At 48.0% G+C, this 27,387-nt stretch overlaps 2 protein-coding genes across 3 annotated transcripts in view; one reads left to right on the top strand and one right to left on the bottom strand.

Moving 5' to 3' along the window:
- The window catches only part of LOC103728506 (thyroglobulin-like), a gene marked incomplete at its 5' end in the record, with an annotated part of 103,149 nt that overhangs the window by 33,640 nt on the left and 42,122 nt on the right, over nucleotides 1–27,387 (top strand). The gene's annotated exons all lie outside the window — the stretch shown is intronic.
- The window catches only part of Sla (Src like adaptor), a 58,106-nt gene that overhangs the window by 9,947 nt on the left and 20,772 nt on the right, over nucleotides 1–27,387 (bottom strand). Inside the window, exons 2-7 of one of the 2 annotated variants that reach the window (XM_029560327.1) lie at nucleotides 26,809–26,880; nucleotides 23,114–23,383; nucleotides 11,672–11,769; nucleotides 5,891–5,968; nucleotides 2,808–2,907; nucleotides 1,088–1,174 (exon numbers count right to left, since the gene is read on the bottom strand). In XM_029560327.1, the coding sequence (XP_029416187.1) occupies nucleotides 1,088–1,174; nucleotides 2,808–2,907; nucleotides 5,891–5,968; nucleotides 11,672–11,732 (326 nt within the window). In that variant the 5' untranslated portion in view covers nucleotides 11,733–11,769; nucleotides 23,114–23,383; nucleotides 26,809–26,880. The remainder of the gene's footprint in view (nucleotides 1–1,087; nucleotides 1,175–2,807; nucleotides 2,908–5,890; nucleotides 5,969–11,671; nucleotides 11,770–23,113; nucleotides 23,384–26,808; nucleotides 26,881–27,387) is intronic. The other variant, XM_029560329.1, reaches the window with a different exon arrangement.

Genomic DNA, 27,387 nt, shown 5'->3' with positions numbered 1-27,387 from the left:
AGTCACCTGGGTTCTCACCCCCTCAGCTCCTGCAGGTGCAGCCCCACACCTTCAACATGAAGGAAGGCGTCAATGCGTGCTCCCTATGCACAAGCAAATGCATCAGAGCCCCAGGTTTAGAAGTGATGTCCGACACTGATATCTTTGGTATATGACTCACACAGCAGCCACTTCTGTTCACCTTCTGCAGTCCAAGCACAAGGGATTAAGTTTGCCAACAGTGACATCAAATGCTCAGAATTCCTCTTCCCAGTGGTCCCTGTGGTGCGTGTGACGTTCTTTACTACGCGAACAGTGGCGATTGCTGGCTTCCTTCTTGCTTCCTCTTTGCTGTGCTTGTCTGGGCGGAGGTCTAGCCTTGGTAATGTGACAGAGGAGGATCCTGTGGCTGGGAAAAGCTAAATCACATTCCCAAGATCCCTCCATGGCAGGAAGGGGATAAGTTTGGAACTGCTTTAGCCTGTCAAAGCCTCCCAGAAGGCTGTACGGACCCCCAGCTATGAGAGCACGTGTCTGCTCCTCTGCTGCTGAGCCCATGGAACTCTGTCCATGGCTGCTCTTAGCCAGGGAACATGGCAATGCTTGCTAAAGAGTGCTGACTGTGCTGTCCGGCATCCACCTCATTCTCCTGACAATCCTCTACCTCAGCCTCCTGAGTCTGCACTGTTAACGTCTACCAAGTACACTGTGCTTTGCAGTGGCCATTGAGGATACATACAGAGCTGAGATGCTTGTCCACCATCTCATGAGCAAGAAATGACAGAATCAAGATTTGGAGCCACACAGACTGGCTTTAGCCACTGAACTGGGCTTCTTCCTAGATACAGTACCAGAGCCCTCAGCTGTGTGTCAGGAACACCATGCATGAGCAGGAACGCCCGACTTCCTTCAATTTACTGCTGGGGAATCAAGTCACAGAAAGTGGGAGGGATTAGGCCAGCTCACATCCATTCTGTGACCTGAGCTGGGGTAGGAGTGTCCTTCCTTGACACCATACCGTCTTTCCAGTGTACTGTGCTGGAGCCTATCCTTGTTACCTGTGAGTCACCCACACATGATCAAACAAATCCATTCACACACTACTCACCCATGGTATACTCTGGCCACACATATTCCTGGGATATAACTTTCCCGGCCAGTGCTGAGAGAAATGGCTTTCCACCAGCCCCCTTCACTGTCAAGACAAAGCAGAGAGGAACAGGTGCACAGGTAAATGGCAAAGCAAAAGATACGTGCTCATCAGACTAGTCCATGGAATGACTAGCTTGGAATGTTCCTTTGTAAGATCTCTCATCAGTCACTCAGCCCTGCATGTCTCCAACTGAAAATTTAGGTGTCTTATGTGTGTGTTTGCATGGATGTATCTGTACATGCATGTGCAGGGGCACATGTGTGCATGTAGAGGTCAGAGGTGAACCTTGGATATCATTCCTAGGGATATTGTCCACCTAGGGTTTTTGAATTTTATTTTATGTATTATTATTAGTGTGTGTATGCATGCATACATGCATGTGTTTATATGATGTGGAGAGTGGGGCATGCGCTTGCCACAGCATGCATGTGGAGGTCAGAGGGCAACTTTGTGGAGTCAGTTCTCTTCTTCCACCTTTACGTCAGGTTCTAGGAATCAAACTTAGGTCGTCAGGCTTATGCAGCAGGCACCTTTACTTGCTGAGGCATCTTGCTGGTCCCAACCTTATTTTTTGAGATAGGGTCTCTCTCGAACCTGAAACTTGCCTAGTAGATTAGGCTAGCTGACCAGGGAGCCCTGGGGGATCCACATGTCTCATTCTCTCCAGTACTGGGATTACAGGTGTGTACTACCATGTCTGGGATTTTTAAAAAAAATATTTTACTTATTTTTTTTCAATTTTTTGTGTATGAGTGTGTTGCCTACATGTATGTGAGCACACCCATGTTGTGCAATGCCACGGAGGTCAGAAGAGGGCTTCGGAGCCCCCTGGAACTGGAACTAGCCACCATGTGGGTGCTGGGAATCGAACCCGGGTCCTCTGCAAAAGCAGTCAGTACTCTTAACCACTGAGCCATCTCTCCAACCCCCATGTCTGCATTTTTATGTGAGTTCTGGGGATGGCAAGCACTTTACCAACTGAGCTATCTCCCCAACCTGAAAATTTGTTTTGGAAAGTGTATGTATCCTGCCTGCTTACATGCTGACAATGCCACTCTTGGGGGCCAGTAGTTCATGTCCTCAGCTGATAGTCACAACTGGAGGATTTCAAAAACAAATGTCTCCTGTACTGGTTTATACCCTCATGTATAACCAAAGATCGGTTCACAAGACTAGATCAATGAGATTCTAAGTCAAGGAGCTCAAAGCCCCTAGTTTGTGCTGTAGGCTGCTTGGAACCAGACTTAGAGATTGCGGTAGTAGAAAAATGAAGTCAGTGCTATTATGGTCAGCAGTGTTTCCAGACCCTAATTCTCCTTCCCAGCATGCCCTCGTGAATAATACACCATGTGCTGCAGCGGTTGACAAACTCAATAAGGGAAAGCAGCATTTGGGTCACAAAGGGTCTTAAATGTCAGGTTAAAGAATTTAAATTGTTTTTAAAAATAATTTAAATTGTTTCCAGTAGAGAGATCAGAGATACAGGAGTCACTTCAGACATTAGAGTCCAGGGAGCACTGAAGGGCAGGAGTCACAGAAGGGGCCATATTTCTCACCTCACAGCAAGACCAGGGCCTGGGTGGAATTAACTGATCATAGTTGAAAATCTAGTGGTTCCCATCCCAATGGAGTTGCTCATTTGGGGGATTATAAGTGTTCCAAGAGGCTCACTCACTCAGAAATCACACGCAGTTTCTCTCCTCTGCGGAATATTGGGGGACTGATGTCAGGAGATGGATAGTCGTTCAGCACAGCTAGGAAGTCACTCTCCAGTCCTAGGGAGGAAAACACAGGGTTCAACTGATCAGGCGGGGAAGGCGCGAAGGAGGAACTTCAAGGATGCTGGGGTTTTCCTCTGGAGCCTCCTAACTTGTTCCTATGAAGTCCCATTCCATCCCACCCAGGCCTCTTCCCAATGGACATGACCTTAGGATAGGCCTGTAGGCCCCTGAAAGCTGTGGAACATACTTTTGCCAAGGTCCCACCTTAGTCCCAATGTTCACATCTGAAAAATGAGATTTAGAGATGTGGGACCTGGATTCACACCACCCGGCTTCAGGGTCTGCCCTATATCCACAAATCTCAGTGTGTCTATGATGAAAATGAACTTGCATGAGAGGACAGACTCCGAGAGTACTATAAAAAAAACTCCTTCTTAGAGGGGCTCATGGGACCCCACTCTTCCCTGAGGAGCAAATGGCAATTATGGGTTGCTGGGGAGGGGAAGTCATTCCCTCCGTGATGGGGCCACTGATAAATTGTCCAAACCCCAGTAAATAGCTTCGTGTCCATGCTCATACAAGCAACCCTAATTAAATTCAGTGAGCTACAACAAAGGAAGGAAGGAAGGGAGGAAGGGAGGAAGGAAGGAAGGAAGGAAGGAAGGAAGTATAGGGACTATTATATTTTTAATTGTGCAGAATATAAATTTTTTTCATGTATTTTCCACATACTTTAAACATAGGAAGGAAGGAAGGAAGGAAGGAAGGAAGGAAGGAAGAAAAGAAAGGGAGGGAGGGAAAGCAGAAGGGAGATTAGTTAGATGTTCAACCTGAAAGATGGGGAACAAGAGAGTAACAAGGGGTAAATCTGATCAAAAAGTATGTACACATATAATTATTTTTGAAAATCCCTTTTTAGTGCCATTTTCTCAGGTGCCCCACATCTGTGGCACTTGAGGGAAGGGTATCAGGCAAATGACTGCGAGGACCCTCTAGGGTCACCAGCAGGCTGGGCTCCATGGTTGAGACAGCACTTTTTCCTTAGGGAAAATGGGCACTGAATCAGAGATCAGTCAGCAGGGATTTTCACCGGGATAGGGGTGCTAAAGGAAAAGTGAGTACTCTGTTATATGTATGCTAGAATTTCAATTCCTTGACATTTGAGACCCGCATGACCCAGATTCTGCTTCCCTCATTGAGCTCACAGATGTATGAGACGTTAATGATGTTTTCAAAGGGAAGTATGCTTTTTGATTCACATGAGCCTAGCTGACTGCAAAGATACAACGATAAGATGCAAATCTTCTTGATGTCAAGCAATGTTTGCTGTCATCCTTAGTGATTTTCCACGACTCACATGCATCAATACAGGTTAGTGTTGGGGTGCATTCAGGGGAAATAGCACACTTAGAAAGCAGCAGAGACAGCACTCATCCATGCAGGCTGAAGGCCCTGGAAAACCTCTTTCCAGGCTATAGTCACCCTTGATGAGACCCCAGCCCTGGCCTCTGAAGCCCCTGCAGGCCAACTCTTAAATCTCTGGACAGCCTGAGTCAAAATTGAGATTGGGCACAAGAATAATTAAGGAGATGAATGGAGCTTCCAGGAAAGGGTCCGGCTGGCAAATGATTCAGAAATAAGTTATCATGATGGAACAGTATATACAAATTTGCTGTTCATTTGGGAAACTGAGTCACAGGCAATAAACTATGTAAAGGCAAACATTCCTTTGTATGAGATGGACACAAAAGTGAGTGTTCTTATGACACTGTCACTGGAGAGGGGTCAGGGCTCTCAAGAAACAAGTGTGTCAGGTCCAGAGGGCTGGTGAGAAATCTGGCCCAAGTCTGTGGGGAAATGACCTCCTACACTCTGCCTCATTCTGAAAAGGAGGTTCTTTCCCTTGTGGTCCAGAACCTACCCCAGAAATTTGAAGAAGAACTCTCACTGTATTGGGTTTGAAGCCAGAAGTCCTGAGTTTTAATAAAGGGCAGAACCAGGCTCCATGGGGCAGGAAGCTTACACATGCTTGGAGGACATCTTTAAATGCAGAATGAAGCACAGATCCACGGAGGTGGCTGTGCCAGCAAGAGGCCCATAGTCAATCTTTGCTGCAGATCTGCCCAGCTGCCAGAGGGAATGCCACCCTTCACCACTCCTAACCCCTGCCGAGGTCACACTGATTCTCCTCTCACGCCTGCTGCTTTTTTCAGACCCTCCAGCCTGCAGAGGAGGCTCAGCTCTCTTCCATCCTCTACCTGCCCTATAGCCCTGAGGTTCTCCTTTGAAGCAATGTCTCAAGGTTGCCCTGTCACGTCTGAATAACTGTCAGAGGAATGTCCTTTCCCCACCCAACTGTGAGCTTAAGAGGGTCACGCAATGGGTCTTCAGCACCTTGTAGCTCTGGGCCGAGTCTCAAACGGTTCTCTAGGCAAGTGTTTGGAAGGCAACATGGAGCCTACCCTCTGCTATGGGGTCATCTGTGCTGTGTCTTTAGAACATTACATCTAGAAAGGATTGATTGGTGACAGGCAACAGGAAAGGTGGCCATCCTAGAAGTACTTTGTGAAAAGCAGGGGTCAAAATGACACCCAGAACATGTTATCTATGACCAGAATAAAACCTTGAGATAGAGCCTACGTCCACCGAGGTGTTTTTAGTTTGATGTGGTCACACCTTGTGGTCAGGTTAAAACTGTAAAACATTACAAAGCCACCTTCTGTAATATTAAAAGCAAAAATGAGCAGAAATAAACAAAAAGCAAAAGTCCATTGTACACAAGCGTCCCAGTGAAGGAAAAGGGGTTCACGGGTGTTGCAGTTTCAGTTTTGAAGTAGCTAAGTCAGTTTCCTGTGGAGTTTCCATAACAGTGATGTCTTCACAGTTACCATACAGAAGCATCACCAAGGCAGCCTTGTGTTTTGGACTTTTGCCTAAAGGGTCTGTGCAGGGATTTCACGTGCATCCCTATCCCCTTGTCACCAGAGACAGAACACTCTAGGACAATTTGCTAGAAGTCACACGACCTGACTTATACCTCTGGGGAATGGCGTCTCAGTCACTCTGAGCAAGCTAGGCTGGCAGCATCCCTTCTGTCTTCCCTGGGATGTGGTCCCTACAGGAAAATAAACATCAGGTAGGGCATTTATGATTTCTCCTCAAAAGTATCTTCATGCATACTTGGAGCCCTGGCTTTGTGGACACTGAGCATTTAATGGAACCAGACAACTGAGGGAAGCAGGCAGAGGAGACGATGCTAAGGGAGGAAGGGGATGATGGGGATTCAGATTCCCTGAATAAATGTGTGCTGTTCATGAGAGGAAGCCAAATTCAGAAGAACTTTGTGGAAATAAAATGGCCTTCAGATCAACTGCACATGGCTAGCCCAAGTGTCACTACTTAGAGTGCTGCAATTTTAGACAGGCTTTAAAAAAAAAAAACAAAACAAAAGACTGATCAGTGCTTGACTTGTTCACGTAAAAATGGGAAATACCAAACTGTGTCTCATGGTGCGTGAGATGCTGATGGCATCACTGTGATATGTAGGGCTGAGAGCTAGATCATTTCCACATGGGGCAAGTGTACCATACCAAAATCAAGACCAGCTCCAGCCAAGCCATCTCAGAGTTAAGGCTACCCAGGGGTAGAGATGTGAGTGCATCTTATTACCTCCTTGTTATCTAAACACAGACTCCATTTGCTGAGAGTGGAAAAGTTAAATTCAGAATACCAAATGTTTGCAGGTAACTTGGGAATGAGTTGGGGTAAACAGAATATACAAATGTATCATATAAGAAGGGAACCAGAACAGAAAGGAACCCCAGACAGTAGAACTTACTGGTCACATGCATTACCTAGTCAGGACAGGCAGGACAGGCAGGCCTTTGGGGGCATACTTATTCATTGGAATACCATGCAAATTTCTTTTCCATTGCTGGAAACTGCTCAGGGGCTCCAGTGATAACTATATAGCAAAGTTGGAGCCCTCCCTTCCTCCAGTGTTCTGTCCAGCCCTGCAGAGCACCTGCTCTTATTTCAAAGAGGTAGAAAGCAAAGCCCGGGAGAGTCAGTAGCATGTTGGAGGGCAGCATGAGGACTACAGGCCTGTGGTCACATTAACTGTCCTTGCTCCTCATAGCCAGGCTTTTCCCAGTCAATACTCCATCCTCAGATAAAGGCTCCAACTGAGCCTTCAGGGATGGTGCAGGCAGCCTGCTGCTGGTGGGCACAGGGCTAAATGGCCGAGTGATTTCAGCTTCTGCTTTTATACTCTTTTGAGTCATCCCCAAACTCAGGGCCTCCCATGGGGTTACCACAGGCCTGACTTTCAGTAACTTTGCCAAAAGCAACACACATGCATGGAGTCGATCAGAGAAAGTTGCAAGCTGGCCTGGAGGACGACCTATGGAGTTCTGGTGGTAGATATGAGCTGACAATCCATGGGTCCTCTTATTTGCAGGACTGCCTTGTAACAGACTCAGTAATCCAGGTACTCTTTCCTGCCCCAGGCCTGGGGTTCTCCGTGTGTTGGCAGGCAGACTGGAGCGGGACAGACCCTAAGCCTTCTATTCTGCTGCTATAGAGCCTCAGGCAGAGCTGGCCCACTGCAGGAAGAGATTCAGAATGTCTTTCTTGGGCACCTGGCTTTTCGGACCTTGGAGGACCATTCCTCCTCTCTCCTCATCATCCTCCTAGCACTGTCAGCAGCAGCAACATGGTACAGTTTCTGGAGTGATCCATACTGGATTGCATGCTTGGATGGGCCTCCAATTCATCCTTACCAGCTCTGTGGTGCTCATACACAGTCCTAGCTTCCTTCCCAACAGATATAGGAAAGAATTTTAGTGAGGTCCAGAGACTGGCTCAAGAATGCCCAACCACATGTCACAGCTTGGCAGAGCACATGTACTGTACTCTGGATACCAGCTGTCACTTTTCAAAACTGCAGTCCTATTCTAAGCAATGTGCAATGTGGATTTGACAGTGTAGTTACTTGTACTTTTTGATAGTCACTAAACATAAAGTGACCCAAAAGTTGAATGATCACAGTCTGCCTAAAGTCATCCCATGTTCCAAGAGTGGGTGAGTGATATAGAAATGAGGAATGGAGGCCAGGATCTGACAGGTGCCTCATCAGTGGGATCCCTTAGAAGGTCCCAAGAGTATCTGTGCCATTGAATCTGGTGACTAGGCATACTCTAGAAGGCCTGTCCTCTCTTGGAGCATGCAGGCCTCCTGAAAGCCAGGCTCCATATCATATGATGGAGTGGTGTAAAGCAGGATGCTGGTCAGTAGACTCAGATCACTGGCTGTGTATTCCCACTTCTCTCTGTTGAGCTAGAGGCCTGTGGGTGATTATTTAACTTTCCTGGGCCTCAGTTCCCTCAACTACAAATTGAAGGGGAAGATAGTGATGGTGTGGTGGCCTATTATAAGAATTGAGTTTCTATGTAGGAATTCACATGTAGTATGCAATTCTTACATGAAGTGGATGTGCATATGCAATGGGTAAGTTCATATGCATAAAGCTCAGGGAACTGTGTCTGGCACACCCAAGCCTAAACCACCCTGTAATTATTCACGTCATACAAATGGGAACCAAGAGGCACTGCGGTGAACTGGTCACTCACTCTTGCTGTGTTAGGACAGTCAGGACTAGAAGTAGACCTGGGGTTTGCCAGCTTTAGGGGCTTAAAACCCACCAAGGCCTGATAAATACAGCTTCCAGCTGCTACCTCTCCACCTACCATCACAGATCTAATCAGTAAGTCTTGAATGGGGACAGATCTGCACACCATCTGGGTCCCAGGGGCTCTGATGCAGGTGCTTTACAAAGGCCATGCACGGGGACACCGAGGTGCCTGAGCCGAATCTTAGGTTTCCGTGTCTCCTTCCCGCACTTCCCTGCCTATCCCTTTTCTTCATGGGTGCCAGCTGTATGGGTGTGATTTGCACCCTGCCACAGTGGGATGGGGTCTGGGCACAGCTGGTTTGCATGGCCACCTCTGACCTAAGATGAAACTGTAGCTCATGGCGATAGGGAAGGAAAAAACAGAGGGGAACGTGGTCACAGAAGAGTAACTGAGTTGTCCTTGTCAAGCGGAAATATGCATTTCCTCGCTACCCTGGGAGGTCCCCTGGTCTTAATCAATTCTGTACTGTCTACATGAAGCACAGAGGAGGTGTCTGAAGTTTGCATGGACTTGGGTAGGACAATTACTATTTAGAGTGATGTGAAAGGGGCTCTGGGGTTGCGAGTTTCACTGCATTTTCACTTGAGGGTTGTTCACACGAGGGACATTCACACTTGAAGGATGCTCAAATTTGAGGGAGGCTCACACCTGATGAGGCTCACACTTGTGTGATGCTCACACTTGAGGGAGGCTCACATTTGTGTCACAGCCATGTAGGCACAATCTGGAAAGGCAGCTGGCCCCAAGTGGAGCTTTAAGTCTTTTACTGTCACTGCCAGCTTACTGCTCTGTGTTCCACTGTGGTGGTAAGACATCATGGCTGAGTCCCTGGGGAAAGCTGAGGGACTTCTCCAAGGTCACACAGCTTCCAAAGGACATGACCAGGGCCTTGGGGTTGGGGAGTGGGCAAGAAGGGGGCATTTGCCTCTGAAATGCACACTCTTCCCATCAACTCTGACTGCCTCTCTATGGTACTATTTACTAGGGACTAAAATATTGGAGAATATTCTGGAAATTTAGTTTAGAAGAAAACAGATGGTCAAAGTCATATGCCCAGGCCTTCACAGCCCTGGCTTAGGGGAAGGAGGAGCTCTCAAAGGCTCAGAGAATTCGTTTGTCTTGAGATCCCAGGTTGCTGCTCCCTGGACAGGGTCTAGGGCTTTGCTGCTCTGCACTCTTTGCCATTTAGGCTATCAGAGGAAGCAACAGCAATCCAGGCACTGCCTGCTGGGAGCAGAGAAGATGTCCAGATGGGTATGGCTGTGTAGGAGCTCCATCCGTGAACAGCGTTGCCCAGATAGAAGCTAATTAGAACAGCAGTAACCACACCACCTTCTCCACCCTTACTCAAATAGGTGTGTGAAGGAAGAGGAAATCAAGTCAGGTCTGACAACAGAGGAAACTTTTCAGAGTGGGGTGAAAAAGCAGCCCACTAGCACTTGATGTGGCTGCCTGGATCATACCCTGGTACAGACTCTGGGGAATTCTAAGCAGGAGGCGTAGGGGAGACCCCTCTACCTCTTCCTTAGAGGTGACCTCCTGCCCACACAATGGAAAAAGAAAAAGTTACTTCATGACAATTTGCATTAAAAAAAAATAAAAGCAAATGGGAACATCCTTAGAGGCCGATGTTTTCACGAGACTTGTTCAAGCATGTAAGCCTTCTGCCCTGGGCCGAGAGGTTACTGGTAGCCTAGGATGGGTATGGGGCCAGCCCTGAGCTGTTCTGAATTCCAGGCATTGTGGTGCTTGTTCTCTGATGTGTTTTCAACCAGAGATTGGTTAGGAAAGAGTAGGTCTGGGGAGGGAGGGAAGGAGCCAATCAGGGCAGCTGTGCAAAGTGCAGCCCATTGTAAGCTGTGCATAGGGTATCCCAGAGGACACACACTCTGTTCTACCTTGTGCTCTCAGGCCTGGGAACATTCTTTTCATTCTCCCCTTTGGGAGGGGAGTTACTGGGATAGAAAACTGGAGTGCCCTGCATCCAGCTTGGAAGGGTGGAGGAGCAGGCACTCACTGTATTCACAGTTGGCATCTAAAGGGCCATCAGCTTGCGTAGCTCTATTTTGCAGGAAGTGGGTGCTATTTCCAGGTGCTATGGAAGTAATAGTAGCCACAACTCTCTCGTGTGGAGCCCTGGGTCAGCAGACAGGACAGCCATTTGGGCTTCATGAACTCTGCCCAGTCTAGTGCCACAGGGTTCAGAGGGAGCCAGACACTTGTCATCTCTTCTAGGAGATGGGCACAAGGTCTTGGATGTGGTGATATAAAGTGGGAGGCAGCAGTGTTGTTCAGTCCCCCTAGACTCACCCTGTGGCTGCTGTTGGCTACCTCCCTAGGGGGCCTATACACATCACTTCCCACTGCCCTGACTATAGATTCCAGAAGCAAAGGTGAGGGTGTTAGACAGGACACGTACAGCTAACCCCAGAGCACTGTCCATTCAGCGTTCAGCCTTGCCTTCTGCTTGCTGATGTCCCTTCTATCATCCGGCCAGCTGCTGAAGGACTCGGTAGCTCTAGGAGTCTGGTCCAACCCAGCTTCTTGCCACACAGCTAAGCTAGGCCATCCCTGATAAACCTTCAGCCTGAGCATCTCTCCCAGAGTGTTTGGCCTCTTGACAGCCTATGCTGAACACGGGATTCCTTCATCCTCAGCAGGATGTCCTAGAGAGTGTCCAGCTTAGTAAAGTAGCCCTGATCACACTCCCACAGGGTTGACCATGTGATTAGTAGGACTTTTCATGGGATGATCAGCATGATGACCAAAAGCCTAGCTTTCAGAATCAGATGACCTTGGGTTGGGAATATGACTCTGTGAATAGCTAATGACATGAATTGCATTCCCTTTATGAGCTTCAGTTTCCCCTACCATAAAATAAAAGGATCAAGCCAACTGACCTCAGAGCTTCACCTCAAAATTCCAACAGTTTTGCATCGCCAAGTACCCAACCCTTCCAGCTTCTCTTTATGGAATATTCGAACCACAAAATGAAGGGTCAGTATAATGAAACACTAGTACCCACTGCCCAGTTTCAACCATCATCTCTGTCCACTGCTGCCCAGGCTTTCCTGTGGGATCCTGCAGGATGGAACTAAGCACTTCACCAGAAAAGTCAGACTTACCATCTGTGTTTGGCAGCGGCCTCTCGGGTGGTGGAGGGGTGGATTTCATGCTGTTCCCCATCTCTCTTTCTCCTGGGACTGTGGAAGGTACTGGAAACCTGCAGTACAAGAGGCACAGGCAGAGTGAGTGCACCCCCGAGCTCCCCAAGTGAAGAGTGACCCAGTTTAGAGCGCATGGTACATCATTTCCCAGGCAGCTTGCGTCTTGAAGGGTGGCTGTTTTTATGTCAAGATGTGATTCGTGAGTGTTGGTTACAGAGGCTCAGCTCAAGTTCTTTTATCAAGGGAATGACAGAGAAAACCGCACAGAGGGAAGTTGCTAGTAAGTGCTGTTGGTGGCAGAAGTTTCCATTCTTCTGTGCTGTGGTTGAGCAGAGCAGGGCTGCTGGAGAAGTTGAGTGGTGTTTCAGGTGGCCCCAGAGGCGCTCACAGACTCTAGCCATCTGCTCCCATGACCCAAGAATTCAGGACACAACACATGTATGATTTGAGAGGCTTTTCAACCTGAAAGGGCAGGCCAAGTTGGGGACTTTCTGATTCTGCTCTCTCTTGTCTTTAAATTTCTCCACCTACACTCACAAAGGGCTGCAAGAGACAGCTTCATGGCAGCAAGCCTTAGTCGGAGCACAATTTCTGTGCTGCCAAACATGCTACCGCCACCGTGGCCTTGACAAAGCCCCTGCATCCTTAAAGCCTAGTTCTCAGCGAAGGAAACTGAGACTCAGAAAGTTTAAGAGGCTGATTCCAAGTCACATGTGAATAAAAGGGCAACAGGGATTTGCACCCTTGATGCACTGCCTCATTTGCCTGGTGATGGGCTCTCCTTCTGAAGCCCAGGCAGGCTGTGAGGCGATGCTGGTTGTGTTTGCTTATGACCTCTTGCAAGCTTTTAACCTTTTCCTGCCTGCTTTGGGGAATCATGGGACAGCTTTGGGTAGTATCACAAAACTAAGTGAGGTAAAGCAGACGAAGTATGAGTGCATGGTCTGACTCGTGTCCATTACACTCCCTATATCCGGCCTGAATCACATCTCTATGCCCTGTGTGTGCAGCCATGTTCCTGTCTTCCATGGGGCCATGTTCTCACAAGCCTATAGCACTCTAAGAATATCACAAGCTGAAACCCATGCTAGACCATCACAGCTCAGACGCAGCACCCTGTAGAGTATGGAGTATTTCCCCTTGTGTCTGGGTGGCTGATGGGGACTGTGGCTGCCTCCCACTGCCCATCATTACGGAGAAGATGGGGCCACAGATCGTGAACCTGGGGGAAAAATCAGAACTGAAAATTCAAAGTACAGCTTCAACTGAGTACATATGACTTCTGAGCCACTAGTAAGCTGAAAATTCACAAGTTGAGTTGTGGTATGTTAGAGTCTATTTGCACAGGTTCTAGAAAGAGCTATGTTCTCTGAACAAGGCTTCCGAGGGGAGGTAGAGGGAGGTCTACACTATGTCCAGATTTTGGAGGAGGGATGGGTGGAGGCAGAATCCTTCATCTATTAAATAAGGAAAACTAAAAGGAGTGTTTTTATTTGAAGAGTTTTTGTGTTCTAAACATTTACATGAACATAGCATCTATCACTATACTCTAGAAAATGGTTTTAAACATTGAATAGTAATAACTAAGCCCATTTTCCCCCTAGTGCAGTGGATGCTTCTGGGACTTCTATCCCACACTAGGCCCTGAGGCAGGGACCTCAGACAGGAAGGACCCGCTGATCAGTCATGGTACACGAGCTATCATTCAAATTTTTCCCAGTCCCTCCCAATTATTCTCAAGTGTTTGTGGACTGTTTGAGGAACATGTGTTCCTCAAACACTAGAATCTAGGGAGGGAAGGAAGAACGGAGAGAGGAGAAGGGAGGGAAGGAGGGAAGGACAAAGGGAGGGAGGGAGAGGGAGAGGAAGGTAGGAATCTTGCGTTTTTTTTTCATATGGGAAACTGAGGCCCACACAAGAGAGGCAAACCCTAGGCCTTGAGCCGAGGTGGGTACAGGGTAAGCTGGCCCTCCCTGTGCCTGGTCCTTCTGTTCTGACCTTACCTCTCTGGTTCTGACATGCCCTGCCTCCTCTCCTGCCTTCCCTTCTAGAGAAAGCGGCTCCAGAGGCCCTTGACCCATCAGCAGTCCCTCATCTCAGCGGGCAGGCACCTTAGTCTTGTTCAGTCTCATAGAGCCTCCAGGAAGGAGTTAACTTACCACTTAAAGGCTTTTACTTGAGAAAAGTGACAATGCCTGGAAGAAGAGCCAGGGTCTCCCCAAGGAAATGGCTGAGCAATTTGATTTAATCTGTGACAGTTTTCTGCAGTGGCTGGAGGTGGAGAGAGGGTGCAAGAAACTTAATTGCTTCCAGGAACAATAAGAAAAGGGCAGAAGAGAGCTGAGTTAATTAACACTGGATCTGCCATGCTTGGCTTCCCTCTCCCTGTCTCTGTGGTGATGTCTTGGGGTCCAAGTTGAAGGAGCACAGTGGCTTGTCACTTTATTCTCCCTCCAGTTTGAGGCCAATGCTGTTTTCTTTGTGTGGCCTTGAGCCTCAGTTTCCTCTTCTGAAAAAAATGAGAGCTGTGGAAGAGCTGTTCTCCAGAGAGTGAGCCTTTAACCCCACTTCATTCCAGCAATCAAGGCTCTTGGCTCCTTGAAGATTATTAATAAGAGAAAAGAGTCGTAATTTTTACAGTCCCATTGGAGAGAACACAAACACTATCCTTAGATTCTCTGGGATCATAGGAAGGTAGATAGTGTATGCCAGGCCCAACCTTCTCACTGGCATCCCTGGGAACAGACTCTCGTCTTTTATTCTTTGGGGGGGTGGTCATGGGCCCCCTTGCCCAGGGTCCTTTGCCAGGTTCATGCCGCTGCCTGTCCTCTGGAGCACACTAAGCAGTGGGTGACTGACCACACTTTGAGTGGCACCGGGGGAAGAAATGTCACAGGCCTGTGGAAGCTGCCACCAGGACAGTGGCTATACCTCCAGCAGCTCTTCTTGGTGGGGTTTCCGCCTGCCCAGAGCTGGGCCCTTCCACTGTGGGTCTGCATCTGTGTAGAGGGTCCACCTGTCCCCGGCCTTCTGCTCCAAGGTGGCATCCCATGACAGTATCTGTGCTCCTTGCTGCTTGGCACGTTTACTGCCCATGCCCGGCTGTGGGAAGGATGATTGTCTGTGCCCTTTTCAGGACTCCAAAGGGAGAGAACTTGAGGAACTTCAACCATGGGCAAAACAGGGATCCACCCTCAGGGCACACAGAGCCAAGCTTGGTCACCGTATAAGTGTGAAACCTAAGAGGCTGCCTTCCCTTCAGGGTGAGCTATCTCCTCTATGTGGGGCAGCTGTGAGCCCTCTCCTGGGACCAACTAAGGCATGGGGGCCAGAGGCCACTGGGGAGAAACCTTATGTCACCCCTAACCTCAAATGACATTTGGAATGACCACCGTGCCCTGTGCTACACCTGTCTGAGTATGGTGCAGCCATTGTACCTAACTACTTGCCCAGTTCAAACTAGCCAAATGCTCTGAACTAGCTGGACTAGCCAGAGGTAACAGCAGGGGTCAAAGCAGGGCTGTCTGGATCCCAAACCCACATTGTCTCTACATCCCCTCCCACCCAGCAGTAGCACTGACCAGGCCTCCTGCCCTTTCTCCTAGTCTTGGAAGACAATAGGAAAGGGACTCTTAAAAGTCACCCCAAGAATGGGGCTGGAGAATTGGCTTGGTGGCGAAGCGCACTTGCCGTTCTTACAATGGACCTGGGTTGGATTCCTAATACCCCATAAGTTGGCTCACAACCCTCTGTAACTCCAATTCCAGAAGATCAGATGCCCTCTTCTGGTCTCCATGGGTACCAGGCATACACATGGTATGCATACATACATGCAGGAAAAACATTCATATGTATAAGATAAATATAAAATAAATATTTAAAAAGTCACCTAAACAAACTTTGGCATCTGTAAACTTTGGGGAAAACAATTTGTGCGAGCAAGAAGGAAGTTAAGGGGCCTGTTGAATGTCACATGACCATGATTGGAACCCCGAGCTTGGTCATCCACTGTGGAAAGCAGAAGGGACAGGAGAGAAGCCAGTGAAGGTCTGCTGCCATCAACTGGGGCAGTCAGTGAAACTTACCCAGGAGTTCCCAAGGGCTCTCGGGGTAGTGAGTGTTACTGTAGGTGGACATGTGAGTTTCAGCTCTACTCTTCTCTGGAACCTCCACATTTGCCCTATGTGCATGAACTGTTGTCATGCTTCAAGTTTGGAGAAGATGGGGAGCCACCGTTAGGGTCTGCAGAGTGGGGTTAGTGTTAGTCCAGGTCTTAGCTCCCCATTTACTGGCAATATGTCCTCTGGCTACTTCTTTCAGTTCTCTGAACCTCTCTGTTCATCTCTACTAATTTGAGATACAAATGTATGCTGCGCAGAGTTGTTTCAGTAATTAAATTACTATGCATATTTAAAGCAGTGGTGTGTTTGATAAATGACAGCAAAACATTTACCAATGGCAGATGTCATTAATTAACTCTTTGTGTCAGCCGGACTTGTCCCTCATTCTCTCTAGACCATCCTGCCTCACCTACCCACCTCTCCATGACTGCCCTGTGATCCCACAGTCAGCTTGAGACTTTCTCAGTGCTGCCTTGGGTCTGACAGTTTGTTTCAGAGAAAATAAGAGCAGTCACAGGGGCTTAGTGCAGAGCTCCACTGAGAGCCTGGCAGGATTTCCGGGGACACCCCACCACATCCTGGCCTCAATCAGCAGGTGCCTCTCCCTGAGTGGGGGTCAGGGGGCTGCCAGGGCTGCCTGCCCTTTGACCTCACTGCTGCTTGCCCTCCTTGCAGGGCAGGTACACCTGCTGGTTTGTCCTGTTACCCATGTTCCCTATTCCCATACTGAAAATATGGGCTGGGCCACTTCCTCAGGTTGCTGGGCACCAAGCAAGGGTGAGATCTACATGGATCCAACAACCACACAGTCAGGCACCTGCCCCTCCTGATCCAGCCTTCCTGGACCTGACTCACTGCCAGAGTGTGAAAGGCCTGCTGGGAAAGACAACTTAGGATCTTCCAAGGCATACCAGGCCCCAGCTAGTGGGTGCAGGTAGCCAAAGATAGATGTGAATGTGGCCTAACACAAAATTGTAAATTTACTTAAAACATTATGAGACATTTTTAAAAATTCTATTGTGCAGTTCTAGTGTGAACTTTGGAGATGTTAACATTGCTTTGCAGGGTTGAAAGGGTTGGACACACCTAGTCCAAAATGGTTCAAATCTCTTGGTCCAAATAAATTGTTTTAAAGGAAGTTTCCTGAGAAGCTCAGTTTACAAAGTAGACAAAGCTAGCTGCTGGCCGGGATGAGGGTTTGGCCTCTTGTCCCCCCATTATGTTAATAGACTACTTCAAGCCCAGGATGTCACACAGCAATGTATCTACAAAGGAAAAGTTAAGTGAGGCAAGCAACCTACTCAAAGACGCATAGTTGCCTGTTCACTAAGAGAGACCCATTGCCCTTATGTTGGTCTGCTTGCCTGGCCTGATATGACTGCTTATGAGCCTAAGTCCCTGAGTTCTGACACCTTTTACCCTTGGGCTCCTTGAAGAACATTTCATAGATCTACCAGGGAGGCTGGCCTTTTCCCTAAAACTATATTATGGTTAACAGATTTCATAGTTATGTTAAGATACAATAAAAAGAGGCCAGGTGTGAGGCTGGCCAATACTGAGGCAAATGACAGTTTTACTCCTTGTTAAGTCACTAAATATCTTAAATATATTAATGGATATATACATACACACACACACACACACACTTAAAATCATACACACATGTATATGTGTGTGTATGTATAGCACACACGTGCGCACACACACACACACACACACATCTTAATGGATGGATTGCATAGTCCCCACAGCTCAGCACCATTCTGATAAAGGGCATCCTCAGTGACCCGGATACTTCAAGGCAAAGGGACAGGGCATGGCCTCAATACTCTGTTGAATAAAAAGTCTCCCTGTTCAGTGTTTTCCTACTCCTTCAACTTTTCTAGTTGAGTCCCAGAGCCACAGGTAGTGGGGCCAGGTGACATTTAGTCTGTCACTCTGATGGACTCAGAACACAGTGTCTGGAAAAAATGTTATCAATGAGTTTGCACCCAGTCCAAGTCCTGACACCTGCATAACCTGGGAGTAGGTTACACCAAGCTACAGCTACAGCTAAGGGGGACAGCAGCTAGCACCAACAGGGGCACATGGTAACTAGGGAGCAGGTCTTTTATATCATGGGGCCTTGGAAAATGTAGATTCCATTATAGCAGAAGATGACTGAGAGACTTCCAGGGAGACCCTGACAAGTACATAGAAATCTCAGCCCCACAACTGACAAGCCTGTGATTTCTTCATGATGTCATGTTTCCCAGCAAATTTCCCTTTGCTCTTCATTCATATATATGAGTCACCAGAATTAGTCACAATTCTATCCACAAGATAGAAATCTGAGTTGTGCCCCATGCTGTATGCACAGATGACCGACCCTTCCCTGTGAGTCACCCATCAGAGCACAGGCCAGGCCAGGCCAGGTCTAGTGGGATTTACTCAGGTAGCAATCCTTCCACAAGAGCCCAGAGCTACTGTCACAGGCTGAATTCTGACTCCAGACTCTTGGCTGAGTATTGGGGTCATGGCCCTTTCTGACTATCCCCAACTTGAATCTGGAGATTTAGCAATTAGTGCTGGGAAGTCTCCAGTTTTTAGGGCTTGCCAGTTTCCATGGTGTAAATTCTCCCTCTGAAGTAGAATTCTGGCTTCCCATCTGACATCTCTGGATGTGCCTGCCCAATGACCTCCAGCAGTTCCAACTGGCTCCAAGAAGCTGGAACCCATAGATCCTTTTTAAGAAATAAAAATTACTGATTAGTTTTATTTATAATACAACATGATGGGTTCATATGGCATTTTCTTTTTGTTTAATTTTTACAAAAATTTTATTGAGAATTTCATACATGCATATAAGGTGTTTTGATCAAATCCATGCCCACTCCCTCCCCTCCAACATTCCCCCCTCTGAAGAGGTAACCCTAAAATCTTTTAAGGATTAGATATGAGCTCCCAAATATTTATGGCAGTTCCAGTATTGTGTGCATTGACTGCTTCACCCCCATCACCTTTCCCTGTTTGCTTCCCCTGTCTTTAGTCCCTTTACTCTTCTACCTTCTTGGCATGCATGTGTGTATGCATGTTTATATATTTATAGAGATATCAGGTTCTACATATGGGAGAAAATGTGAATTTGTCTTTTCCGAGACTTACTTAATTCGCTTAACATGATGTTCTCAAGGTCCACCCGTTTTCCTGAAAATATATAATTTCAGCTTTCTTTGCAACTGATTAAAACTCTGTTGTATATATGTACCATATTTTCTTCATCCATGTATCTGCTGATGGATTTCTAGGTCGGTTCTATATCTTGGTCATTATGAATAGAGTAGTAACCATGGCTATAAAGGTGCCCGTGTTGTTTGTTGACTCAGAGTCCTTTAGGTACATACCCAGGAGTGGAATAGCTTGGTCATACGGTACTTCTACTTTTAGTTTTTTGAGGAAGTGCTATACTGATTTCCATAGAGGCTGACCAGTTTGCATTCCCACCAACCAATCAATTCCTCAATGAATTTTTCTCTTAACAGTCAGTCTTGTGTGGAATCCATCTGCCCACAAGCATCCCCCCTTGGTTTTCAAAGGAAAAAAGACACTGAACGCAATGAGCAGTCACTGTATGGAAGGTCTGAATAATAATTAAGGTACTCAGACTTATGATGCCCAAGTAGGCCACCCGTTTTACAGATGAGGACTCTGAGTCACAGGCAGCTTAAGTTGCTCATTTAGGATCACAGAGCTCATTTGGAGATGGAGTCAGCTTTTAGATTTCTCCTCTTTTCATTTCCAACCCTAAGTCCTTCGGTCATGTTCACCCTGGTCAAAGAGCATTCCCTACTAACAGCAGGCACTTTATGAGCGGGGATTGCTCCACAGATCTTAGAAGAAGGCAAGGGGCCTGGGACTGCCCTGTCCTTCTCTGCGGTTGCTCCACAGATCTTAGAAGAAGGCAAGGGGCCTGGGACTGCCCTGTCCTCTGCATCTGGCCACTGGAAGCCACTCCACCTGGACAGTGTCTAGCCAGAGACATGGCTCTTGGGCTCAAGCCTTGTAGACTCTGTTGTGAAATTGTTCAAAGAATGACTGTAACACCATCATGAGGATGAGATAGTTCAATTTCCTGTTAATTTCCCTAACCTTACTCTCCATGCATCACATCTTTAGTACCAGAGTGGGCCGGCCAGAGTGGGCGGTGGGCAAGCCATTTTCTTTTTGGGGGTGGCCATCTGGTGCTCCATAAGGAGTCGGAGAACCAGATGGAGGACACCCTGTGCTCATCACAAGCGAGGCTGCTGCTCACGAGGCTCAGAGGTCTGGTCCAAGCAACTGGAGTCACAGGCACAGACACACACTGAGGAGTTCTGAAATCTCTGTGTGCAACATGCCTCCTCCCTTGACCTACACAACTCTATGTGGTACACACTGTTCTACTCAGTATTTGGCATTGCTGAGCAAATTGAGGCCAGAGAAGTTACTCAACTTGTCCTGGGCTATGGGGTAGTGAACAGCAGAGGCAAGATTTGAGCCCATGCCTCTGCCTCTAAAGCAGGCTGCACTTCTGATACCCTTGAGCATTAGGAGATGGAAGAATGTAGCATGACTCCATGTCACCCCAGGAAATTCACGTTCTTTCAATTGAAAACCAAGACCGTGCAGGGGCCTGGTGTGTAATAGGTGCACTATTAACTCAGTGGAGTGAATTGAAGTGTTGTGTATAAAGTGCCTGGTCTGGTGCAGGAAGGAGGTAGTCTACTTTTAGGGCAGAAAGCCCATACTAGGGAGTCCTTCTGCCCTTGAAGATGGCTAGAGGACAATTTCTACTTTCTTCTGAGCTTCTCTGAGTCTCCTCAGCTTCACCTTCCACCCCATATACCCAGTCCTCCATCATGGCCTTAGGCAATCTACTGTTGAGAGAAGTGAGAGGACTCCTCAAAGTTGTTTGATAACAGAAATAAGGCACTGTACAGTGGAGGCACGAGGTCTGACAGCAGCTGGAGTTCCTGTAGTCAAATCTGCAGCCTTCCTGAGTGGTTCTAGGATGGGAGGAAGTGGTTTGGACATGATGTACTTAATTTCTTTTCAGAAACTTGGGGAGGTTGAGAAAGGGGGGAAGTTACATGGTGTGGCCCTGGTATGTTTACTTAGAGGACAGACGGATAGCGGGAAGGATGGGTGGGTGGATGTGTGGATAGGAGGATGGATGCTTGAACGGATTGATGGATGGACGGACAGATGGACAAATGGATGGAGGAATTGATTGAAGGATGGCGGGATGGATAGGCAGATACTCAGAACTGGAGGTACTAACAGGTTCGTCCCTAAGGTGGCTAACAAATGGTTTGGTCTGACTTGCTGGAAATCGTTAACAAGAATTTTCAGTTCAAGCCTGTGGCAGAGCTGTGGGAAATAAATTCCTGCTTAATAGGAAATGAAAAATTACAACCCAGCCACCTCTATTAATGCAGGAAGTGGATGAAGGCTGCCTTCAATGAGCAATTTCTGAGTTTCAGAAGCACGCACTGTTCTCAGATAGCACATCATCAGCTCCCTCCTGAGTAGAGGGTTCTCTGTGTTAGGAACCATTTCAGTTTGCTGAGACGGAATTCTACTGATGAGTTTTCGTTTCTGTCCAGCATGACGTGCAGTGTGAACCACCCTTCCTAACATGCTAGCAATCTTCTGCTAGGAATGCAGCGGGATCAGGTAGACTGCCTGGCTTAGGAATGATATTAATAATCATGATTTGGTACTTAGCATCTCCTGCATATTACATGTAATCTGCACTTCTTACAAACATGCACTGAAGCTAGACTTCTTTTGATGAGAAATAAACTGACATTCTTAGAGGCAAAGTGGCTTTCCCAGAGTCACACAGCCCTTTAGTGGCAGACCTGGAATTCTGATACAACGTTCTGGGAGTCAGGAAGACTGATAGAAACACCAGCCTCCCTCAGTACTCCAACTGTAGAGCTGCTTGAGAAGCAGAGGGCTGAATGGATTTCAGTGTGCCTGTCCCACAGGTTATCATTACTTTTAAAGAGTGCTGAGCATCTTGAATAGCATCCTTTAACTGGAAATTATCAGTCAAAACAGAAGTTGCCAGAACACACAACTTTCCAACCTGTTTTTAAAACGACCACAGCTCTGATTAAGAGATTCGCAACTTGGCATCTTCTAGCAGTCCTCAGCATGACAATTTGCAGACTATGGGATGTATATTCTCTAACACAAATTGCACTTGTCAGCAAAGACTTTTTGTCCTTTGTCCCTGATGTTCACTGAGGCTCTTCCTTCCCCTGCCTCAGCCCAGAGAGGCTGTAGCTGCTTCTACATCCCTACCTGCTGTGTGCCTTGGGTAAGACACTTAAACTCTCTGAGCTTCATTTTCTCATTTGTCAAAAGCAAGTAACAAGTGCAGGACGGTTCTGACGACCACACAGATGCAGCACCAATGTGGCCCTGATGGACACTGGATGGCAGACATCGGTTCACAGTCCTGTACGCAGCCCCAGTCAAGCCACTCTGAGACCTCAGCCCAGGCCATTCTCTAACACCAGACTCTGTCATTATGCAGGCACTTAATGAACGTGTAGCATGCCACATGCCTTGGGAAATTCTGAATTTCCCACATTTCTTCCGTTTATAACATTATATGACTTCAGAACTTAGAGATGTCCCGGGCTGCCCTTCTCTTTAGCCCTGCCCCTTCGCCATGGGCCTACTTCCTACTTAGATCATAGTCAATTATCTGGGCTACCTTCCCCAGGCAGATTCCAACAACCAGTTTCCATGTGGCACTACTGCTGATGCTCAAGGCCCTGTGCACGTTTAGATATCATGGTGCCTCACCAACAGCCCTCACTGAGCACCTGCTGTGTGTCTGAACCTGCTCTGAGCACTGCTTATGCTACTTCGGCTCATCTGACCAACATCTCTGTGAACAAGGCACTGGCATTCCCATTTCACAGATGAGAATGTGGAGGTCTTTAATCCTTTAAGTGGCTTGCCCACAGGGACACAGCTGTCATCCTAGTCCTGGTTGTTACCTGAGTCAGACTCTGTCCCCGGCAGGAAGGTGGGCTGCCCACCTGCCTGCACAGCACTCCTTTTCCTGGATTTAGCCATGCAGTATCTTCTGAGCAGTCATATGTTTAAGGGCCAGGTCTTCACCAGGACCTTTCTCTTTCATCCTCAGGATCTCTTTCCAAAAGCCCGGCCCTATCAGCTGTGCCTCTGAGGGCTTCTAGAGTCTCTCCCCACCTTCTCCCAGCCGTGGTCCCCAAGATACCTTCAGAGACAGAGCACAGCCTCTCCTGGGAGTCAGCAGCAGAAAGCCAGCAGGCATAGGGTCACCAACTCTCCATCAGCTACTGCTGCTCCTGGCTGAATGGGCCACCCAGGCTTGAGAGGGAGTGCAGGCACAACCCATGCTATCAAGCCTGCAGCAGGACTGCAGTTGCTAAACGGCCCCACACTTCCTCTGCTGAAACAAGGAAGGCGCAGGGCTGGCAGGAGGGCAGGTTCCTGTTTTCACTAACCACGCAGAGCAGACTTCTCTCTGCAAGGACAGGGAAGAGAGGGGCCTTATTAATTTCTTTACAAAGCACTTGAGAATATAGTCAGCTTGATTCTAAATGGCCGGGGCTTATAGAAACTTGCTCTTTTTTTCTCTCTTCTCTTTCTAATTAAAAGGCAGATGGGGCTGTGAATTTGCTTGTATGCATCCCTAGAGCTCACTGGGCCCAAGGAGGCTGTGAATAGCTCACTGCAGCTTTTCTTTTCTGAGTTTTCTCATTTTTACAGTTTTCTTGTGTCACTACGGAAGGGACCCAGAGCAACAGTTGTAGCCCCAGCTCTGCCAGTTTCAGTTGCCAGAGACCTGAGACATTGGACAGCTGGGCTGGTGCACAGGAGAGCTGCCTGGCAGCCTTCCTGGTCACAAGATTTACCTCTGCTCTGGTACCACCAGAAAAAAACTAGGAGGGTTTTGAGAGAGAACTAGCACATCCCAGTTTTATGGGAGCATGGCAGCTTGGGGCAAGAGGCGATCCCTGAGGGGCCCCGAGTCAAGGGGAAAGAACAGGAAGGAACACGGTGGTGATGAGTTATCTGGTCCCTACTTCACACAGATGATATGGAGTGGAAGGTCATGCTCTTGTGCAAGGTGATGATGCTGTAGCTCTGTGGAGAAGGTTCAGGTTCCTGATGGAGCACATGCATGGTGATGTATTGGGGGAAAGGGTCATTATGAATTCAACTTTGAATGTTCATTAAAAGGAAAAATACTCAAGAGGTAGAAATAGAAAGAGCGAGAGAAAGACAAGTAAGACAGACTTCCGTGGAGACTTGGGCAACAGTGGATATGTGTGCATGGCTCTCTTCCAATTTTTTGTGGGTTAGTAATTAGAATACACATGTGTCTTTATATAATATATATATATAAACATATCTTGTTAAATGTATGCAGTGTATATAACATATAGTTCATAGTGTGTGAATCTGCAGCAGGAAACCTATGGACATGATTCTGGGTAGGAGAAAGGCTCCCAGAACACCGGCCCAAGTTTACCCTGAACTTCCCTGCTTCTGATCAGGAAATGGCAGGCAGTGGTGCCAGGAGGATGCTCTACAAACTTCTCCCTGCCATTTCCTCCTCCTAAAGTGGACAGCTCCTCAGAGAGTCCAGTGACTTCCCACAGTTCACAGCTAATCCCACAAAGACAGAGCAGAATCTGGGGCCTGTGACCCAGGAACCCCACCCAGCAAAGCCAATGTAGATAATATAGAGAGTCATTTGGAAACCTCACTGGGTTTCAGTGTCATTTGCAAAGATGAGTTGCAAACAGTAGGGTAGCATCTATATTTAGCAGGTGCTGTGTACTAGACAGCCCTCAGCTGGCTTGTGAAAAGTCAGCTTTGTGCAGAGCATACTGGGAAGGTGCAGGCAGATGGTGCAAGATCATGGTGGAAGTGACCTAAGTGGGGAAGAGCAGGCAAGCAGAATCAACCAATGTGGAGCTTTCCCCCACATGCACACTGGAGAGTGACAGAGCTTAAGAGAGAGGGACAGTCAGAAAGCAGGAGTAAGGTGGCCACTTTTTGGCATCTTCCCAGAAGCCCTCAGGTTCTACTGAATGTATTCCTGTTCCGATCATCCCTTCAATGAACTCAGCTGATGAAAACACCATCCAGACACTGGGAATCAGCCATGATGTTAAACCAGCAGAAACCCTGCCCTCCCCGAGCTTCCCTTCTCAGAGCCATTGGACATAGACCTAGAGGGCAGCCCACACTTACACAGCTGCTATAATAGAGACACAGTAGAAAATTGTCAGAGGCTAGTTCCACAGGTGGCTGTGCTTGGGACAAGGTATCTGGGGAGGATGATTCAGTTATGACCGCAGGAGTCAAATAACCAGCCTGAAGACAAGCCAAGGTGAAGGGAACACAAAAAAGGAACTACTACTATGACCGTGGGAGTCTGGAAGACAAAGATACAGGCTTAAGGACCATTGCAGTCTGATGGCAGAGGGAGATGGGTGATGGGCAGAGAAGAGAGCATGCCAGCCATGGGCTTCTCAGGCCCCATAGGGTCAAGGCCTGTGAGAGGGCAGAGGTCCCAAAGAGGAGAACCATGTTAATTTGGCATACAGGTCTCTCCTGCTCCTGCAGCTCCCTGTACCTCAACAGTGCACCCAGCCTTCTCCCCCAGTCCATGAAGGGGGACTGAATACAGCAACATTGTCATTTTTTTAGGCATGTGTTTGAGATCTGCTCACAAGCCTTGCTGGCACTTGCTCTGTCCCAGCCACACTGTATAAATAGCACCGTGCACCAATAAGATGAAGGAAGCCTGTCCTCGAGGAACATCCAATGGAATGCTCTTACCTGTTGCCCAGGCCCAGCACAAAGCACGGGTCACTACTGCTGCTGAATACTGGATGTAACTGCAAATCTGTGTGTATAGCATGCATTGCAGACATACAGTGTAGACTCCACAGAGATGGCATGGATGGTTCCACCCCTCCCTGCCCTTGAGGAGTTTATAGTCTAGAGGAGATGGAAACACCTGCCAAACCCAGGGACTAAAAGCAGGATGCAAGCTTGGAGAGAGCTCAGAGAGGAACCGGCAGATCCTGGGCTCCAGTTCTATGAGGCATTCAGGCCTGGCAGGATGAGGATGGAGTCCTTGGGTGCAGTGGGGTTGCCATTCAAAGTCATTAATGCATGGAGTCAGTGCGAAAAGTAAAGACAGGTGTTGTCCTTCAGACGCCTCAAGCTAAGTGTGCGCTCACCTGGGCTGAGATGTACGTGCAGATGACCTCCATCTCTCATGGGTCACACTTGAGGCCTCACAACGACACTCAGGACCATCTGTGTCAGAAATGTCATATATCCAGAGGGCTTTGCAGATTAATTAGCTATCAGAGCCCAGACATATGACCATGGGGACACACCAAGCTGCCAGCCGTGAGTGAGCCAAGGAGCACTCAGTGAAGTGGGAGGCTGCGGGTACCACCCTTGCTAAGCTGACAAGGTCGCCCGTCAGGAGCCAACTGTCACAGCGTCCAGCTGGAACTGGCAGCCTCCAGAGCAGTCAGAGCCTTGTCTTCAGTTTTCTGGGAGGTTCCAGGCTCAGGAGGTGATATGCTGCTGTACAGCAGGGAGTTGGGTGTTTCATGGTAGGGAGGTGGGCTTAGATCCATGCTAACTCAGCCTTTGAGGGTTGGTACATTATTAGCAGGGTCCAGGTCTGGGAAGTTTAGGTTTTATTTTCCTTCTTTCTGCATAAGTGTTTGGAAGGTTAGATGATGAGGAAGCCAACCTTAGGAGCCAGTAAGCATCCCTTGAGTGGAAATAGTCAGGCACGGGTCTGCTTGGTTAGGCGGCTCAAAAGCACTTAGGTGCCTTTCCCGTCTGTATGGATGTCTGCCACCTGTGAGGCTATGGAGCACAGGTCCTGCTGGGCTACCCAGAGCTTACCTGGTCCCTGCAGATCCCAGACCTCCTCCAACCAAAAGTGAAGCCTCCGCTCAGACACTCTTGGAGTTGTATCTGTAAAATAGAAATAGGACACAATTGTACTCGGGGGTCAATGTCAGGAGATGGAGTTCAGATACCTAAAGGCTGTATGACTTTGTACAGATTTCTGAGTCTCCCAGAGCCTAAATGTTATTACTAATACTTCTTGCTTGTGAGGATCCATAGGAAATATGCAGGAATCTCCCAATGTAGCATAAAGCACACCTAGTCCTGATCATCGAAACCAACTCTTCCTCTCCTACTGGAGCAGACCCTTGGGAAGAGTGTGGTAGGTCTGATAGATGGCCGCTGTCCTGGTTTGTTTCTTCATTGCTGTGACCAAACACTCTGACCACTACCAACTTGGGGAGGAAAGAGTTTATTCAGCTTACATCTCCCAGGTCGCAGTTCATCAGGGAGCCCAAGGTAGGAACTCAGGGCAGGAACCTGGAGGCAGGAACTGGAACACAGGACATGGAGGAACACTGCTTACTGGCTTGCTCCCCTGGCCCCTGCTCACCTTGCTCCCTTATCCAACAC

The sequence above is a fragment of the Nannospalax galili genome, unplaced genomic scaffold (genome assembly GCF_000622305.1).
Source record: "Nannospalax galili isolate Female #2095 unplaced genomic scaffold, S.galili_v1.0 scaffold472, whole genome shotgun sequence".
Taxonomy (NCBI): domain Eukaryota; kingdom Metazoa; phylum Chordata; class Mammalia; order Rodentia; family Spalacidae; genus Nannospalax; species Nannospalax galili.
The sequence above is the reverse complement of the archived record's forward strand: the minus strand, read 5'-3'. Positions and strand labels throughout refer to the sequence as shown.